Source organism: Cinclus cinclus, chromosome 12 (assembly GCF_963662255.1).
Source record: "Cinclus cinclus chromosome 12, bCinCin1.1, whole genome shotgun sequence".
NCBI lineage: Eukaryota > Metazoa > Chordata > Aves > Passeriformes > Cinclidae > Cinclus > Cinclus cinclus.
The window spans coordinates 5,774,137-5,792,351 of NC_085057.1; the positions used below are offsets into that span (position 1 = coordinate 5,774,137).

General features: G+C 48.9%; 1 protein-coding gene across 1 annotated transcript in view; it reads left to right on the forward strand.

Annotated features, from left to right (window-relative positions):
* The first annotated feature begins 327 nt into the window (after positions 1 to 327).
* The window catches only part of LRIG1 (leucine rich repeats and immunoglobulin like domains 1), an 88,387-nt gene continuing 70,499 nt past the window's right edge, over positions 328 to 18,215 (forward strand). The window contains 4 exon segments of the mRNA XM_062500987.1: positions 328 to 348; positions 444 to 550; positions 738 to 888; positions 891 to 1,351. Of these exon segments, the coding sequence (XP_062356971.1) occupies positions 328 to 348; positions 444 to 550; positions 738 to 888; positions 891 to 1,351 (740 nt within the window).

An 18,215-nucleotide genomic window follows, 5' to 3' on the forward strand; every position in this document is an offset into this window, starting at 1 on the left:
CACTCGGGGGGAATCTGCAATAGCAGGCTGCAAAATTAATCAAAGGTTAAGCAGTATTGGCTTATGATTATGTGTTTATCCCCCTAAAATATCCCCCTTCTCCCCTGCTGTAAGGAGTTAAATCACACTCCCGCCCGCCGTGGGTGCGCTGAACACTCCAAGAACTTCCTTCCCTAAATGCTGTGCTGGGCCATATCCAAACTTGAGCAAAGCCAGTTGGATGCTCTCCACTAAGCCCGGGAGCAGCCTCTCAACCCAGTCCTCGGAGCGCACCGCTGCTCTCAAACGAGCTGTGCCCCTGATGCTCTCAAATGAGCTGTGTCCGTGATGCTCTCGGTGCAGCTCCCCGTGAGTCACGTCTCGACCCGCTTTGGGCTGGGTGCTCCTCTACATCTGCCCTGTGCTGGGATTCCACAAATTTGGGAAGCCCAATCTCTGCTTAGATGTGCTCTGGAACACGCGTGGATAACCGATCCCCTCCTGCCACGCGCGTCCCTGCGGAGTGCAACCCCACGGCCGCTTTGTGGCGTCCGGAGAAGGACAGCCCGGGGTGCAGGGTTGCCTCCAGGCCCTGGTGTCCCCGCAGATTGTCCGGATTTGCGGGAGGGAGGGTTTTGCAGCGCGGGGAGCGATCGACGGGCGCGGCTCCTTTAAGAGGGGCAGCGCGGAGGCCCGCCCGCGTTCACACCTGGAGTGGGAAAGGGGGCGGCCCCGCGCCCCTGATTGACGGGCACCAGCCACCAATGGAACGGCGCGGCGCCCCGCCGGGGGTGGCTCCTGACCAATGGCGGCGCTGCGGGGGCCGCCCGGCAGCCAATGGGCGGGCGCGCGGGGGGCGGCGCGGCTACATGTTGCGGTGTCGCCAACGTGGGTCCGCGGCGAGCGGCGCTCGGGCCGGGCGGCAGCGGCGGCTCCGACCCCGCGGGAGCGCACCGGGACCGGCCGGCGCCCGCCGAGCCCCAGGCGTGCGGCGCGGAGCAAGAGGAGGAACGGGAGGCGGGTCCTACGGCGGGGACGCGGACTCGACCCGCCCGGCGGTGCCCGGTGGATGCCGGTGCCGTAGCGCCCCGCGGGGCCGGCGGCCGAGGCGATGCTGCGGGCGGGGGAGCGGCGCTGAGCGCCCGCGGCGTGAGCGCTCCTGCCGCCTCCTCCCGCCGCGGACGTTCCCTGGTGCCGGATACAAAATGGCGCTGCCGTCACGGGCGGCGGCGGCGCTGCTGCTGCTGGGGCTGCTGGGCTCGGCCGCCGCCGGCTGCCCCGCGGGCTGTGCCTGCGGCGGGGACACGCTGAGCTGCGGCGGGCTGGCACTGCCCGCCCTGCCCCGGGACCTGCCCCGCTGGCCGCGGCACGTGTGAGTACCGGCGGGGGGATGCTCCGCGGGCGGGACGGGCCGGGGTCGAGGCGAGGAGTTCGGGCAGCCAAACCACCGCTCTTTGGCTCGCTGTCAAGGACAGGAAAACTTTAAACAGGAACCCCCGCGAAACTCCGGTTTATTTATTTTAAGCGAAGAGGCCGGTACCGCCTTACAGGCGCTGGGCTGCGCGGTGCGGAACTTGTCCCGTGATCCGGTGTCCCCTCGGGAGCACACCCGGCGCGGGGATGGATGGGGGAGCTGGAGGCGTTGGATGCGGTGCTGGTCCCGGGTGAGGAGTTGTGGCTCGGGGCTCCTCGTATGCAGTCCCGTACGGGGCTGGCCTCCGGGTGTCCCGGAGAAAAGGGAGCCGGAGCGGGTTTGGTCTCTTAGCGGTGGGATCTGCTGGAGATAACGACCAGCCTGGGCTTCCGAATCCTTATTAGGACATGGTCCATCCGTCTGTCCGTCCGTCCGCGCCGTCCCGGGGCTGCGGAGCGGGGCGCGCCCGGCTGCCCGAATCCGGACTCCAGCTCCGCCGCCGCTCTTTTGGCTTTTAATGCTGCCAGCTTTTCAGGCCGTGAAATTCGGGGGATCGAAAGGGAGTTTCGGTAAAATCCAGGTGTTTTCCAGTAAAGGCGGCGCGGCTGGCCGCGCTCCCTCAGTACTTGCGTGTGTAGCGAAATTATTAAGCTGCGGTGTATCGTTTGTCCTGGGTGGCAGCTGAACTTAGAGCCGCGCACCTGGTGGTTGCTGCAGCACCGTGGGATGTTCTTTACCCCGGGAGGGTGTTTCGAAGTGCTCAGGTTCGTGTCCCAGCACAGGACGGAGTCGCTGCCGTTTCCCGGGGAGCGCAGCGGGTCCGCTCCCGTTGTGTGACCGCTGCTCTGGGCTCGTAGAAGCTGAAATAAAACATCAGACGTTTGAAGCTCAGGAGATTCGGGGAGGGGAAAAGTGTGCTCAGCGTTGAGTTCGAGTCGTTTAACAGTCCAGGAGGACTGCGAGTATGTGTGCGCTCACAAACTTGTAAAAATAAGTGCCTTGAACTATTAGTTAACTTCGGGAAAGCAGCATCGGGAGAGGGAAACAGCGCTTCTGTTGTGGGACATTTCTGCTGTTTGAACGGATTCATAGATCATCGAATCTCTAAAACCCCTGGTTGTAATAGATACTCCTCAGCTCTGCCAGGAGAGAGGACGGTCACTGAAGTGTTGCTGGAGATGATCCAGCTCCTTATTAAGAAGAATTATTAGGGGTTTGTCGGGTTCTCCTGGTGGTATTCACTTTTAGCTGCAGAAATACCTTGTTTTACATGGAATGATCATGTCTCGTATTGAGAGGAACGTGTGGCCTCTCTGCCTTAAAGCCCTGACTCATCCCATTCACCTGTTGCTCTGAAGGATCTTTCCCTCACCTTTCAGAGGTGAATTTTTAATAATTCCCGCATTCCCGTGCACCTCTTAAAATAGGACAGTGCGTCCTTGCTCGGGCAAGAAAGTGTGTTAATAACCCAGACAGAACAAATTTCAGTGTTTTTTCCTGGAGTGCTAATACCCAGGAGAGTCTTCTTCAAATGGAGAAGTTTTTGGAGTGTCTCGTGTTCGGTCCAAGTTTTATTGGTGAAGTAAGAGCACGTGTATAAATCTCCTGCTACGGACCTGGGGGTTGTTGCTCTTTTAGACACTTAGAATACGGTTTGTTACTTTGTATGTTACCAACTAATAAGAGTTGGTTAACATGATGGCTTTTGTATCTGAAAAATGCAATGTTAAGGCTTTTTTTTCCTTCCCTGTGGCTAATGTAAAAAGAAGAGATTGAAGCTATTGTAGATACTTTTGTTTTCAGAGTAATACTGTTGCTAAAAACTACTTAAAATTACCCAGTTTTAGGAGCACAAGGGTGAAGCATGTTTTTCAAGCTTTGTGGGAGCGTAAACGTTTTCACTCTTTTTGTGCGGAGAGTTGCAAACTCACTTTTTTAGTGGTTTAGCGTTCTCTATAAAAGCACCATTTGCTAGCGAAAAGTTACCTCTGTGCAACTGTCTCTGTTGCTTTTTGGATGATTTTTTTCTTTTTACGTGGCCTTTTAAAGAAAAAGAAGGCGAATGTGAAGGTTTGCAGCGGTCCGTGGCTGATGCAGGAGAGCAGCCCTGGGGGTGCGGGTTCTCCAGCCATGAATTGGGTAGAGACAGGCGATGCTGGAGCAGTGCATCCCTCATCTCCATCCCCGCTGGGCAGGCTGTATCCCGCCGGAGGTGTCTGCTCCCCGGGGTGATAAGCTTGGGCATGTTCGATCGCTAATAGGAGACGAGATAAAATCCGGCTTCCAGTGACTCTGGTGGCACTGCTTTAACTTCATTAAGGCGCTATTGAACAATCCCTCTTTAGCAGTTTATCTTTATTCCTAACGAGTGCCACAATGCTGAGGCTGTGCTTGGAGTCGGTTTTCAGTGTGTTGGAGATAAAGCTTTTGTTTGTCGGGTTGGAAATGCGGCTCGGCAGCCGGGGAGGGTTCTGGAACAGACTTAATCACGTCCTGTATTTTGTCAACAGGACTATCAGTACCGAGGAAAAGCACTGGAGCTTTTTGAAACTATTGTTATTTCTCTGCCGGCAGCAGAGCTCGGAGTTGTAATTTTTCTCCCAAGCTTTCAGAAGAAATAGCTGATACGCAGAGGGGCTGCAGTCTCTCACGTTTAATGCAGTATGGCATGGATTGGTTTTGGTTGATTTTTTTTTTTTTTTGGGTCCCTCTTAAAAGCAATAGGCAGCTCAGTGCTGTGTACCAGTTATATAAGTGTTCTTGACTTGCTGCACAGGGCACATTGCAACACTGCCATAACCCATCCCGTCCTCGCACTAGCATCCAGCTGCAGCTGGGAAGGGTTCCTGATCCAAGGGCAAAGCCGGGAAAGAGAGCAAACTCTGCTGGGCAGCTGATGTGCACAGAACTGCTTTGCAGTGCCCCTCTTTGGAGCTGCTGGTGTCTTCTGGTGTTTAAGTCTGAAGTTTGTTTTTACTGTAAAGTGTCACGTATGGCATGAAGTTTAGGGCCGAGCTTAAGTACAGAATGCTTGGTGCCCCAAAAAAGCCAGGGGTCCTGCAGTGTTGAAGTGAAACATCCCCTGCATCCTGTGCTTCTGTGTCCATACATCTTGATTTTTGAGGCGTGAGAGGAGAGATTTTTCTTTAGGCATCATGTATGACTGAGGGTTTCTCCTTTCCTATTTAGTGATAAACCAGCCATATTTTAGGAACAGCTCTTGGTGGGAAGATTTGAGATGTGATTGAATAGTTAATTCATTGCTAGCATGGTCTGCAGGAAAGAGTTTTTATTTTAAACAGGAGTATTGTCCATTTTTGACCCAAATGACTAGGGGATATTTTGGGGGGTACTGACCATCTGTGCATGAGGATGCCTCTGGGTCAGGGTGTGTGTGCCCGGCACATCTGGGAAAAGGCAGCATCCTCAAGTACCCGGGAGAGCTGGACTAAGAGCTGCTCTCTGCTTCCCGGGAAGGCTCTAGGGTTTGGCCCTATGGATAAGTTGCCCCGAGGCACCAGCTGCGTGTTGGCTCTTTGCACGGTGCTGCTGCTCCCTGGGGAGATCAGGGCAAAGTATCTGAATGCTTTTTAAGGTCCTGTGGGTGCCTGTCAGTGGTTTCAGGGTCTGGAAGTGCATTTGAACGAGGAGTCAGGAGCAGTGTCTTTCTGTGCTCAAGTGTATACACACAAAGATTTTGTTCAATGAAACTTGCTTGTGCTCAAAATTACCTGTAAGTTTCTTGTTGAGCTGGGGTTTCCATGTGTCAGGTGCTGTTGCTTTGCTTTCACATGTTAGGGTAGCTTCTTTGTTTGCTTGGTAAGGGGCTCTGCTGATGCTGGTTGCATGGGTTTTTTTGGGAGAAGGGCATTAGTTTCTCTGGAGTAAGTCTGCTCCTGCAGATGCTGGAAGAGGAGGTTGTGTGGGGGACTCTCCTGCTGACAGTGCTGGGAGGGGGGAGTGCCGCTGGCAGTACCTCTCCTGAACGTCCTGCTTCCAGGCCTGCTGAAATAATGGAACAAAGATTAAGTAATGGTCATCCTGGGCTCCTGGCCCCGTGCAGCTGTGGAGCTCCGTGTGTGCTGACTGCCCGGGGCGGGCTGCAGCGCTTGGGAGAAGGATGTGACTTGGTGCAGGTGGCTGGTCCCTCTCCCTCCTCCTGGGGCAGCAATGGAAACCCGAAGACACCCTTTGAAGCCAGCGGCTCCCTGCTGGGTGGTGCTCCAGGGAAGTTTTCCTGCTCAGGTGGCACAGTGCTGGGAGCTGGTGGTGCTTGTGGAAGAGTTCCTGCTTGGTTCGCAGTGACTCACAGATCTGGTGCTTCCTGGAGCACTGTCCTTGCCAGTGGCCCTGCTCCGGACAGTCCCCATCCCCAGGGCTGTAGGATGGCCCCGCACCCTGCGGGATTGCAGTTCCTGTGCTGGAGCTTGTTACCCCAGTGGGTAACAGCAGAGCCCCTTCTCGCAAAGCAGTGCCTCTCCGGGCCTGCTGCTTAAGCACAAATAAATGCACGTGCTTGCGAGTAAATCCACCATTCCTGTGTGAACATGTGTCGGTGGATTCGCTGACCACCCTCAGCATGCCACAGTATTTATTTATCTGTTCCTACAGGAGGGCAGCATTAACAGCGAGCCCTCTGCATCTGCTGTCTGAGCTTCTCATCTCCATCCTGTACTGAGCCACAGAAACTGGCTCATCAGACTAGGATGAAAAGTAAATATGGTACTGATAACAAAGGAAAAAATACCCCCACTTAATAAGCTCTTTTGGCTCTCGCAGAAGCCCCTGGCTTCTAGTGAAAGGCTCTAGGACCCCCTCAGCCTCCTCGGCGTATTCCTCTCTCCATCTGAGAAACTTTTAATTTAAGGTGTTTAATCATTCTGAGACTTTTCCTCTCTGCAGTGACTGCAATTTGAAACGCAGGGGTCCTATACAAAAGAAGCAAGTGCTCAATGGGCTGTGTTAATATTCAGTGCCTTTTACAATGGTTGCAGTTTGAAAAGGGGAGAATGTATGGTCTGGGAGCTGGGGGAGGAGGAGCTGCAGAGGGAAAATTCCCAGGACAGGGGAATCAGCATCTCAGTAGGCAGTCGGGGAAAAAAACAAACACATCATCAAGTGTTCTCTAGAAAAATCAACTATTATGTGTTAGATGCAGTTTAATATTTTTTCTTTGCTTGTGCAAAGTGCTCTACAGTTTTCTGGTTGTAAGGTTTGGGGGTGGCGGAGCTTTGCTGGATTTCCTGCTTGATATTTAAGGAGCAAATGTGATGTTAATTTGTCCTACCCTTTTGCTTGTTGGCATCAAGAAGCTAAATGTGGTAAACTAATGTGTTTGGGACCCCAGACACTTCAACAAAGCACTTTACGTACTTAAATGCCTCCTCAAGCATGGGTGAGATTTCACTTCCCTGCTTAAGCTTCTGCTGGATACCGGTCTCTGATGGGGATTTAGGCAGATGTAGAAGCGCTTTGAAATGGGGCTTTATTTGGTGTGTGAACCTCACCTGGTATAGGGAAGAGAGCACTGGAAGGATGGTCCCAGACTGTAGCTTCAGAAGAGCCTGCTGGGAGGACTCACGGTGGTTTCTTGTTGAGACAAATCCCCCAAGAATTGTCCCTGAAATGCCCTTCTGACTCTGTGCTTGCACCTGGGCTCATGAATATTTCCCACCAGTGTTCAGGGCAGCTGGGAATTGCTAAGTGCCACCCTGGGCATGCCCAAGCAGTGCCTGCCTTTGGCTTCTGAGTGCTTTGATCCATCCAAGAGGGGTTCAGGTTTTGTCAAGTTTGAGTAGCTGCAAATTGGGATGATGGCTTCTCATTCCTCAGTAGCCAGCTCTGCTCAGGATTTGTGTATTTGCCCTGATTTGTGTATTGGCCCTGACTGGTATGCTAGCCGCACCCACAAACTCAATTAGGGCTGCAGGGCTTTTAATTGATCTCGTTGGCTGCCCTGCCAGACACCTTGGATTGAGTTAGCTCAGCTCATCAACTTTTAACACAATCATTTTGTGCTGCTAACCTAATCACCCAGTGTGACTCCCTTGTCTTGCAGTGTGGAGCTGGATGGGGTCATGTGGATGAATGCAGCAGAGATAATTTAGACTAATGTTGCCTCGAAGAGCCATCTGTGGAAAATCCAGGCTTCAGGTTGATCAGCTCTGCAGGACCTGGCATGGGCAGGAATTAGCACCTCATGCAGGGTTGGGGGGTGTTATTTAACACAGAATTTAGCTTGGATGAATAACAGTAAATAAATAAAGCACCTCGGTTGGGACTGTTGTTTCATGCAAACCTGGACACTCCCTGACAGCTCTGCCTTGCTGGTTTTTAGTGGCATGTGAAGAAAGAAGCAGAGTGTGAGGCTTTAGGGTGTGCAAGAAGAAACAAAGGGTTTCTTCCTGCACACCCTGGAAAAACACTTGTTTCCTGGTACATCCAGCTATTAAATGATATACTATGATTTTTTTTTTTCCTAGCATGCATAGAGGCCTAAGTCAAGGACCGGGGTGCCGTTGTGCTAATGCACCACATGAAATAACTATTATTGTCGTGGCTGAGTCATCCATTAATAGTTAACCAAGTCCTGTGCTGCAGCCCAAGTCCTACAGCCCCATCCTCCCCTGGCTTCAGAGCAGGACCACAACATATGTAATATGTTACACTCCCTCATTATGTTTTCAGCACGTTGTCTCTCAGGCCACAACCATATAATTTTGGAGATGTCTAGAAGCAGGCCCTGCTATTTTGGGGACACCTCTTAAGACCTGATGACATGTCACATCCAGTTCCAGGAGCATGGTTCACTTCCACGTGGTTCCATTTTCAGTTTGATTAAGAATTGAAGGACAGGTCTCAAACTGCAGCTATCTGTGTAGCTTTTGTTAACAATGTTGGATATGCAGACAGAATGATTGGTTATTTGCACCTGCCATGGCAGTTTTGTAGCATCCCATAGTAGTTTTATGTGGAGAAGTATAGCACACTTAACAATTGAACAATTTGATATAGAGCAACGGATTCTTAATGTTATACACAAGTTTCATTTGGGAACATTACCTGCCTAAAGCTTTGTTCCAGAGATAAGTCTCATGTGCAAGAGAATTTCTTTTTTCTTTTTTCTTTCCCTTTCCAGGGTGGGAGGCAGGGTTTGGATAGTGTTGATATTGCTGCTCGTAATGGGGCAGTAAGTTGTATGAGTTTTCCTTTGGTGTCTTTTTTTGGACCTGCTGGGGCAATTCATTATTTTTTGAAACTAACAGAGGTGCAGTGTTAAATGTAATTCTTGTAAATCCTACTCAACTTTACTTGGCTGCATATTGCAGAAGTTTCCCATTTGAAGATGCCTGTTTTCAGATTAATCCTTTTAGATTAGAGAACACATCCTCCTGAGTTCTATGGCAATTTGGCTGTGAAATCTTGAACTGAAATGCTTTTTCCTAGACAACCTCCTCTAACTTTTAAGTTTTTCCTCCCTATAGGAAGGCAGATAAATCCTCAGGTGCAAGGATCAAATGAGAAATTCAGAATGCCAAGTCTGGGCAGTGCTGCTTCCCACTCACACACAGGGACAGGGATTCATCCTTACCACTTATGTTTCTCTGGTTTCCCAAAGGTTTTGATTTTGGCATGGGCACTTGTCAGGGTGGAACCCTGTTGTCTTTCCATACTCCTCTGCTCTGGAGAATTTGCCATCAACACTAGCTACTCACAAGCCTCTCTCAGAAATGCTGACCTGCAAGTTCCAAACACACTTAGCCTAGCTGGTGTTCAGGCTGCATTGTAACTTAGTGTGTTTTAGCCTGCTGCATGCCATTATAAACATAAGTTTTCTATGTTATCTGTCATCTAAAAAGTACTTTGAAGAAGTGCTGGCTGTCCAGCGGGGCAGGGTGTGCAGAGTGTGTGGCAGTGCTCAGCTGATCCCCAGTGCAGAGGGTACTGGGGTTGGATTGGTGCAAGATATTCACTCGGAGGTGACAGGTTTGGTGGATGTTGATTTGTAGTCACATTTACAGGAGGTGTCCTCTGTGTGCAGGTGCTCCACTGGGGCTTGCTGTGGGTGATGCCCTTGTAGGAGTGGGGTGGTTGGGGACTTTGGGTGGGGGGAGCTGCTGGTCTGTGGATTCTGTCCTGGGTAATAAAACAGCGATTGTAGGAAATGGCCTGGCTGGAGGCCCTGTGAAAAATTGCCCCCTAAATGTGTTCCAGTTGTCCAAACACCAGTGCCTCTCCTCGCAGTGCTGTGAGCAGGGGGAACCTCGAGCTGCTGCATGGGAAGCAGCCCCAGGCACCCTTTGCTTGCTTTTTGCTGTTTCTCTGCCATCCCCACCCAGGTTTCAGAGCTGTGGAAAAGCACCAGATACAGACCTTTAGCATAGGTTTAAACAAATGTCCTCTAGCAGTCTGGATAGATGAGCTCTTCTGCAGCAACCCGGTCCATGGGCAGGCAGCCCAAATTTGGCCATTTCCCAGCTTGAGGTGGTTGCTTTGAGATGGAGAAGGAAGGTGCATAGGAGCCATGTGATTTCTTCCTCTCTCATGAGACACTGCAGCCTCAGGGGAATAAGAGAATGGAGGGGTATGGCAGGGATGTGCCTGTGGCCTGTGTTGGCAGTGACCTCTCATTGGCAAAGAGTGAGCTATATATTGATCCTGGATGTTCTACTTCTTTCATGTACAGTTAGTTCATTGCTCACCCACCTGCCTGGTGATGGCAGAGGCATGGGCAGGAATGCCAGGTGCTGTGACACAGGGCTGTTGGCTGCTGCTGGAGGTTTCGCTGCCTGTGGTCTGGCCTTGCTGGAAGCCAGGAGAGCATCCTGTGCTCTGTTTGTCCATGCAACTCACTGTAAACCTTTGTCCCCTTCTGAACTGCAGCAGAGTCACATCCACACTTGTATTTCATTTGTTTTGGCAATATGGGGAGACTTCTCCTGTTTTAGGAGATTTAAATAAACAATGTGATGTTTTATTTTGAGAGGTGTCATAATAGTTTGTGCTTTTTCTTTAAGTGTATTTTTGTGCTGTTCCTGTCTGTTGGTTTATAAACAATTCTGTTCATTCTTTTTTCTTCCTTAAACAAGTCATCTAAGTCAGAATTCCTGGTTTTTTAACACCTTTGGATTCTTTTGGAGTGCTGCATGTGTTTTGCATATAAATCAGTAAATAAAAAATGGTGTGGTTTTTTTTAGACTTCAGAATTTGAAGGATTTGTGACAGTTTTGCCATCTTTGTTTCACATGATTGTAAGCATCTTGTATGTGTCTCGTCCCACTTTCTAACCTTTGTTATTGAGGCAGTGACCACCCAAAAGCTGTTGAGGTTGATTAAATTAAGAGGTTTGAATGACTGTTCATAAGAATAGATAAACCTTTTCTGTTACAGTAGGTTAGAAAATAACATTAGAATGGGTACCTAGGCAGGCTGCACCTTTACTGTGTGAGTGGGAAAAAATTCTCTGGTTTGGGAGGAGGTCTGCAGAGCTGAGGCTTTACCCCTGATCTCTGAGCACTTTTATCCATAATTGTCACTTGTTTTGCCTGCTGGACAAGGGGCTTGCAGCCTGTCCCTCCAGCCCCCAGGGATGCTGTGGGACTCCTTCAGCTTTTGCAGTTTCAGTAAAAGCATCTGTTTATCTCTGAGAGTCTGAGTTCAGCTCCACAGAGAAGTTGCTTGGCTTCTGACTCCTTGGTGAGCTGAAGCTCTTCCAGGAGCTCCAGTTTTATCTTTGCTGACCTTACCAGCAGAGACATGTACTGGTCTTTGAGTTAATCTCCTCAGACAAAAAACTTGTACAGCTCTAACAGGATGTGTTTGGCTTATACTGTCTACTTAAAACAACAGTTGGATTTGCTCCTCCCTGGTGCAATAATCAAACTGGGGTAGGTACAGCTGTTTACCCAGGTTTCCTTAGAAAGGAGATTGTGCAATGGTCCATGTGTCTGTTCTCTTCCCCCAGAGCTTTTGATGCTGTTGGCCAACTTCACTTTAAGGGGTGAACTCAAATTTGGAATGCCTGCCTCTCCCATAGGCAGAAGGCTGAGGAGAGTGGCTGTATCCCCACTGAAGGAAGGGAAGCAGTGTGAGATTAACCTGTATGAGAAATCACAGAATCTGATGGAGAGAGCAGTGCTATTTAACCATCCCTGCAGGAGAAGTGGATGACAGATTCCCAGCTGTAAGACAGGGCTGTGCTTATCTCTTATGAGGTTGGTGAAGGATGTGTTCAGAGTCTCTCTGGAATGGTGCTGGTGTGGTCTCATGTCCATAGCCAGGAGCAGAGGGTTTGGTGCTGGGTCACCCCTTGCATTGTTCCTGTGAACAAGGGGTTGATGCCATGGAGAAAGCACCCAAATCCTGAAATCTCTGGGGACAAGCATGGTTTCCTCTGTGTCTAAAGTGATGTCACCAGTGCAGTAGAAGAGCATCTCAGCCAAAGCAGCAAGCTCTTGTGACTGCCACAGCCAGGGATTTGTTTTGGTGACTTGCTGTTCCTCTTGAAGAAGAATTTCTAGGAAGAAGGTGCCTTCACAGCCTGCTGGGCATGGGGCTGTCAGCTGTGGGTGACAAGCAATGGCCCTGGGTGTCTGCATCCCTCTGGTAGCACTGGGGCAGGGAAGGGACTGCTGCCTGAGGCTTCTTCTTCCCTTGCTGGCCACTCAAGGAGTCTGGGATTTATAGCCCCTGTGGGCAGGAGGCAGAGCCATGCAGCTGGGCAGCATCCTTGGGAGATGCCAAATCACAGCCTGTGCTGTTTAATAGAGTTTCTCTCATGGTTCCTAGCACTTGTCTCAAGTGTTATTACTTTGTGGTCTGCTTCTCAAGAGCCTGAGCTGTCCTTTCAGCTGGCAGGGACACTGGGACTGTGCTGCATCCCTCTGTGTGTCTCCAAGGCTTATACTGCAGCTGCTAGGCTCTCCTTTATTCTGACTGCAGAGAGTTCTCCCAACACATTCCCTGCGTGTCCCCATGCTTGGTGATGATCCTTCTCACAGCCACTGTGTGTGATGAAGCACGATGTGCTCAGGCTGCCTGGACCCTGTGTCCTGCTGTTTACTTTGTTTGCTTCTCTTTCCATCTGGGAATACTCAGGCCAGCTCAAAGGCAGGGCTTGGGGCACCCTTTGTGCAAGTTGTAATGCCAGCATAGGGCTTTGCTGGGGAATGGGCTGTGCACCTTTAAGCTGTTTGTTTGTCATAGGTGGCTTTTTTTCAAGCAAAGCACAAATCCACCCTTTTTGGGGGAGGATGAGGTGGCAGCTGAACAGTTTTTGGACTGGGTTAATTAATGTTCCTTTGTTTGCAAGATGCATGGTTAAAAGAAAAATTCAGTGCATTTACAGGTCTGTGCATTTGGAAACAAAATGGGGAAGTTTCCCTGTCCAACAAGTTTCAATTGCTTCCTCTATGGTTTCCTGAGTAATTCTGACTGCTGCTGCTTGTAAAACAGTCTCTCTTGCCATTGCAGGGTGCATCATTCCCCAGATCTCCCTTTGGTGTCTATGGGGAATTGTTGGGAAGCAGGTTACAAATAAATGTCAAGCTGATGCAGGAGCTGAGCCTTGCTTTGGTTAGACTCCTCAGCCTGAATATGGCCCTGTAAATTAAAGCAGTGAAGATCTGGCTCACCTGAGGTAACCCTATAAGCATAAGGCTTTTTGGATAAGCTAGAGGTTTAGTTTTCTCAGTTTCATGGAATGCAATGGGTATTTACAAGGGACAAGTCAAGCACTGTCCCGGGAGCCATGCAAGCAAAAAAACCAAGTGTGGCTTCTCCTTTGGTGCTTGTGGATGTGGGGGCATCAGCATGTGGGTGAATCCTGTCTGGTAGAAGAGACTCTGCCCAGAGCTTTTTCACAGCATGATCATCTCTGTCAAGGCCAAGAGAACTTGGATCTGGAATCCTGTTTTATTTATTCATTCCCAACTCCAGCCCTGCTTTGAGTGGAGCACATGGAGGCCATCAGCCTTGCTAGGTATGCGGGCTGTCCTGGCACAGCCACATCCCCCTCCTGAAAGAAGGGGTTCAGGGTAATATTTGAAATGCAGCAGAAAACCCTCACTTCCTTCAGAGCTCTGACTCTTGCATCTTTCATCTTGGGAAGGGTTTAAAATTTTCTGCAGCATTCAAGGAAAGTTTTGGTTTCCCTTTGCCCACATGTCAAGCATTCCTGAACAAAGCAGCCTCAAGATTTGTGGAATAAATTCTTGAAATTCTGCACATGTTTTGAACCAGCAAATGTTTCCAAAAAGTGCCTGACCTAAGAAAGAGTTGGTAGGACTTGGGCATGGCTTAGGAAAAATTAATAAGGCATTTTTATCCCTCTTTTTATTAGCATCATTCTGACCAAAACCACCATTCCCAGTCTTGAGAGCTGCTGTGCTCTGCTGCCTTGTTGTTCTTAAGCCACAGCTGTGCTTATTTGAATAAACCAGATAAAAAAGAATACAGATTTTAAAACTGAGGCTTTCCCTGCTTTTGCACTGGCTTCCCCAGTGATCTTGGTGTCATTTCCATCTGAAAAGGAGCTTAGATGCTTAAAAGTGGAATTTAAAGGAAGGGGAATAAGGGTGTGTGGCAACTCCTGTATGTGCTGGCACTGCAAACCTGCTTAAGGCTCCTGGGAATGTTCTTCTTTGCATGTTCTTCTAGAGGTGATTCAGTTGTGTGGCCACCAGCACCCCATAGTTTGTGCTCTGCAGCACCCATGTTGCTGTCCTGGCCTGTCATGATGCTCCAAACATTGGGTTTATGCACTGGATGTCTCCTGCTATGAACTCTTTATTAGAGGCATGACTGTGAGTCATCAGGAAGGGGATTGGGAGCCAGGAAGACTCCTGTGTCTGGGACCACTGACTTGTGTATCTCATAATGTTGTTTCTGAATGTGAAACCCCAAAGCAGACCCATTGCTCTTTTGGCCCAAGTATAGATTTTGTTTTAGTTTTCTTGTTGTTGTTTTTGTGAGCACATTCATGGTGCTGGGGGATTGTGGTATTAACATCTTCTCTTCAGAGGAGAAGTTTGACTCAGATTGAAATTTCTGACTGATTGATTCCCTTTTTTTGCCCTCCCCCTTTTTCTGGCTGAAATCAAGAACCACTTCAAAGGCTCAGATGTGTTGGTGCCAGATGCCACACAGTTATTGTTAGAAGAATTTGAAATATAATTAAAAACAAACATTTGTTCAGCCAGGCATGTCTGGCTGTCAACTTTCACTCATGGCAGAGGTGGGTGCTCAGCCTCTTCTAGATTTGATGTCTACACACTTGTCATAGCAGATGAATTGCCCATGAATTTACATCTGGTAAATGTTTGCAAAATCTGGAAAATGCATGTTTTCAAGGAGGCGTTTTCCTACCTAGGAACCCACTCTGATGCTCAAAAGTGGCCAGCACATTTGTGGAATTCCTTGCAGTAATAAAACACATCAGATTGGTCTTGGCAGGCTGATTTCAATAGAGATGCTCCAAGTCCAGGTTTCTCAGCTTGGCGAGCAGAGTTGTCCCACTTCCTTTTAAGTCTCGTCTCTTCTGTGGGATCAAATGATATTGCTTAACATAATACTGAAAACATTTGTAAAAGCATGGGTAATACGGATGTTGGCACTCATTTCAGCTTTATTTGCTGAGAAAGCAGAGGCTGGTGTAGGAGCTTTGCAGTCCAGCTCAGTTCTCATGGTGAAGTCCAGGAGCCTTCTGAAGGAGCCCAGCAAACCTTTGCCCAGAGCAGCCTTTGCTTGCCTGGTGCTGAGTACAAGCTGTTGTTTTCATACCCCCTAAGATTACATTTGCAAACATGGTACCTGTTTGCAAGGTGCACAGCGTGTTTTAGGTTCCTGTTTCTTGTAGTTATTTCCTGTATAAATTTAGAAGAGCACGCCAGGTCTGTCCTGGATCAGCATTTGAGCTGTGCTTGTGCACATTAACTCAGACTATTGCCCCAGGACCAGTGTGCCACTCCATATTGTGTTATGCACCTGCCTGGTGTGACTACCTGGACATCACTTTGTCCCTACTTTCTGCGGGTACCTGGGTTTGGCCTTCCCTTGTGCCAGGATGGTGGTCTGAAACTTAAAAGCATTAGTACAGTGGGGTATAGGGTCCCCTCTGGAGCTTACTCCTGCAGCCAAATTTGGACCAAAGGGTCCCTCTGGAATTTAGTTCCTTTAGCTGTGATTAGGTTGCTGGATTTGGTGTTTCTTCTCCTTTTAATTTGTCTCCCCTAGCAAAAACACCCGTCTCGTTGCATATGGCTGCCTGTCTGTTGTTTATTATCTTTGCTACACTGTGGTTAGTGCTCACACATGATATTTCCTTGGTTTCAGTACAGACTGTGAGCGGGTTGTCCGCCCCTGGATCCAAAAAATGTAAACTATTTATAAATGAAAAATACTCTCCAGTTTGAAAGCGCTGTGTTGTCCCCTTTCCATCCAGCATGTGCACATTTGTCTGTTCTTCTGTAATCCCACTGATGTAAGTCCAGATTTCTAACAATTTATGGGACTGGGGGCTGTCTGGAGAAATTTTGATGGGACCTTATGCTCATGGGGGAGAACACGAAGCAGTAGTGATAAAAAGTAATGGAAAAATGTTGTTGGCTGTGCTGCATTCAGTGCAAATATGGCCCCAAACTCAGATAAACCTTCCTGCAGAGTTCAGGGATTCTTGATTTTGATTTTGCAGTTGGGCTCATCTCCATAATAAGCAACTCTTGAAAAACTGGGACAAAAACTTATTACTGTGGCTTAAAATGACTAGAGTGCTTTTTCTGGTACTCTTCGCAATTAAACTGTATTTGATCTGTTTTGAGCATGTGCTTAGTTTTATATTGAGCTAAGAGCCTATGTTTAGTCTCCTAGGGAAGAAAAATAAGACAGGATTTAATAATATATTATGGGAGGCTGGGGTGAGATTTCAGTGCCTGTTTGGACAGCAGGGCAGGAGGTGATGCTGGGTGGGCCAGGAGGGGATGGGCTGGACCAGCGGCCGAAATGGCCAAGCCCAGGGGCAGGAGAAGAGGTTGTGAAGGAAATACAAGGTGTTTAATTGAGGAGCTTGTTAACCAGCAGCTGATGGGTTGTTTTTGTAGAGAACTCCAGGGGAACTTGAGCTGAGTTGGTTTCCTGATTGCAATGAGCCTTGATCGGTGATGGAGCAGGTAGGAGTGAGGCATGTGGGAAGCAGAGCTCTTCAGAAAAAGCTCCCAAAAGAGCAGGAATTATTTTGGTCTATGTTGACATGGATTTCCTTGCAGCCAGGGTGATGGTGAACAAGGTAGGGCTGTCCTGCTTCCTGTTCAAATGTGGAAGATTAGCAGATAGCTGGAAAAACAGGTGGTATTTTTTGGAAGACTGTTCACAGCATCCCATGGATTCAAGTGCAAATGGTGGAAACTTTCTCAGTGCCAGTGTGTTCAGACATCCTTTGCCATGAAGCTAAGTTCAGTCAGTCTATAAATGGTGCAAAAGGTCAGTAGTGTAACCAGTGCATGGAGGAGTGAAGCATAATAAGTGTAAATTCAGAGTAGTTTCCAGGTTTTCTCTACGCACTCTTGGCACTGATGGTGATAATGCCTTGTTCTGTAAAACAAAAACTGGTGGGAAGATAGGGCTTGGGGTTTTAATTTGGACTGTTTGGGAGCACCTAAATGCATTTGTATGTCTGTCTTGCACAAAACAGCACTTGCTGGAAAAAGCTGTTGCAGCCTGGCTGGGCCTGTGGAACGAAGCCTTTAATGTACTGATTGCATATTAATGAACAGCCAAGAAGGAGAGACGGTGCCAAAAAGCAGGGAGCAAGAAAGCCAACAATATCAGCATGAACTTTGCACTCTAGAAAGTGTGAAGTGATGTTGGTGAAAGGAGTTTACTGCACAAGTGGAACACTGTGGTCCTCTTTGATGCCCAAATTTCTGTGCTAGTAAAACCAGGAAGGATAATTGGCCAGTGGAGCTCAGTGGGTTCCTGTTAACCCATTCTGCACCCCTCGGAATCCTCCCCCCTTGAGTGTATTTTGGCACTGTGGGTGCTTGCTCTGGAGTGTTTGACGTGCTGTGTCTGATGTATGGAGCTGTAACACCTCTTGGAACACATGGGGTTACCATCCACATCTGGTTTGTATCACCTTCAGTGGTTTTATTACAAGCTCTAGTGCTCCATCTGCAACCTTTCCCTTGCCTAGTTCCATCCCACAGCATCAGGAAAGTGAAATCCCTGCCTGGAAAAAGCTACAAAATAGGCTGGTGGATGAATTAATTAATATAATGGCTACTGATAGCAGTGTGCTTTTCTTGGTACTTGGCAGAAATTGGATATCTCGACTCTTGCGTCTTCATTAGCCTGGTTTCCAAATCCCAAGCTCATTACCAAGTCCCAGGGATGTGGGTTTGGGGGTTTTTTAAGGGCTCCCCACCTGCTTGGATGGGGAGGCTGGTCCCTGCAGAGCCTGAGCACTGCCGTGGGTGATGCTGGTGGTGGCATTGTCCCCACGGAGTGCTTGGGGACAGACTGGCAGCTCTGTGTGGTGGCTTGTCGATTCTGCCTCCCTGCTCCACAGCTCCCTCCAGGAATGTGCAGTATTCCACTGTGCAGCTGGGGACTTTTCTGGCAGGAACACTGGGAGTAGTTAAGATGGTCTTGTGAATATTTTCAAAATTTTTGGGGGTTTCTTTTGGCCCTAGGCCAATTTTTGCTTGTCTCTGATGCATCAAGTGGGTTTGAAAAAAATGTTTCTCTCTCTTCCCCCATTTAAACATTTCAAGAATGTCAAGTCTTGTCAGCCTTAGCTTTGCTGGGGGGAAAAAAAAAGGAATCCCTT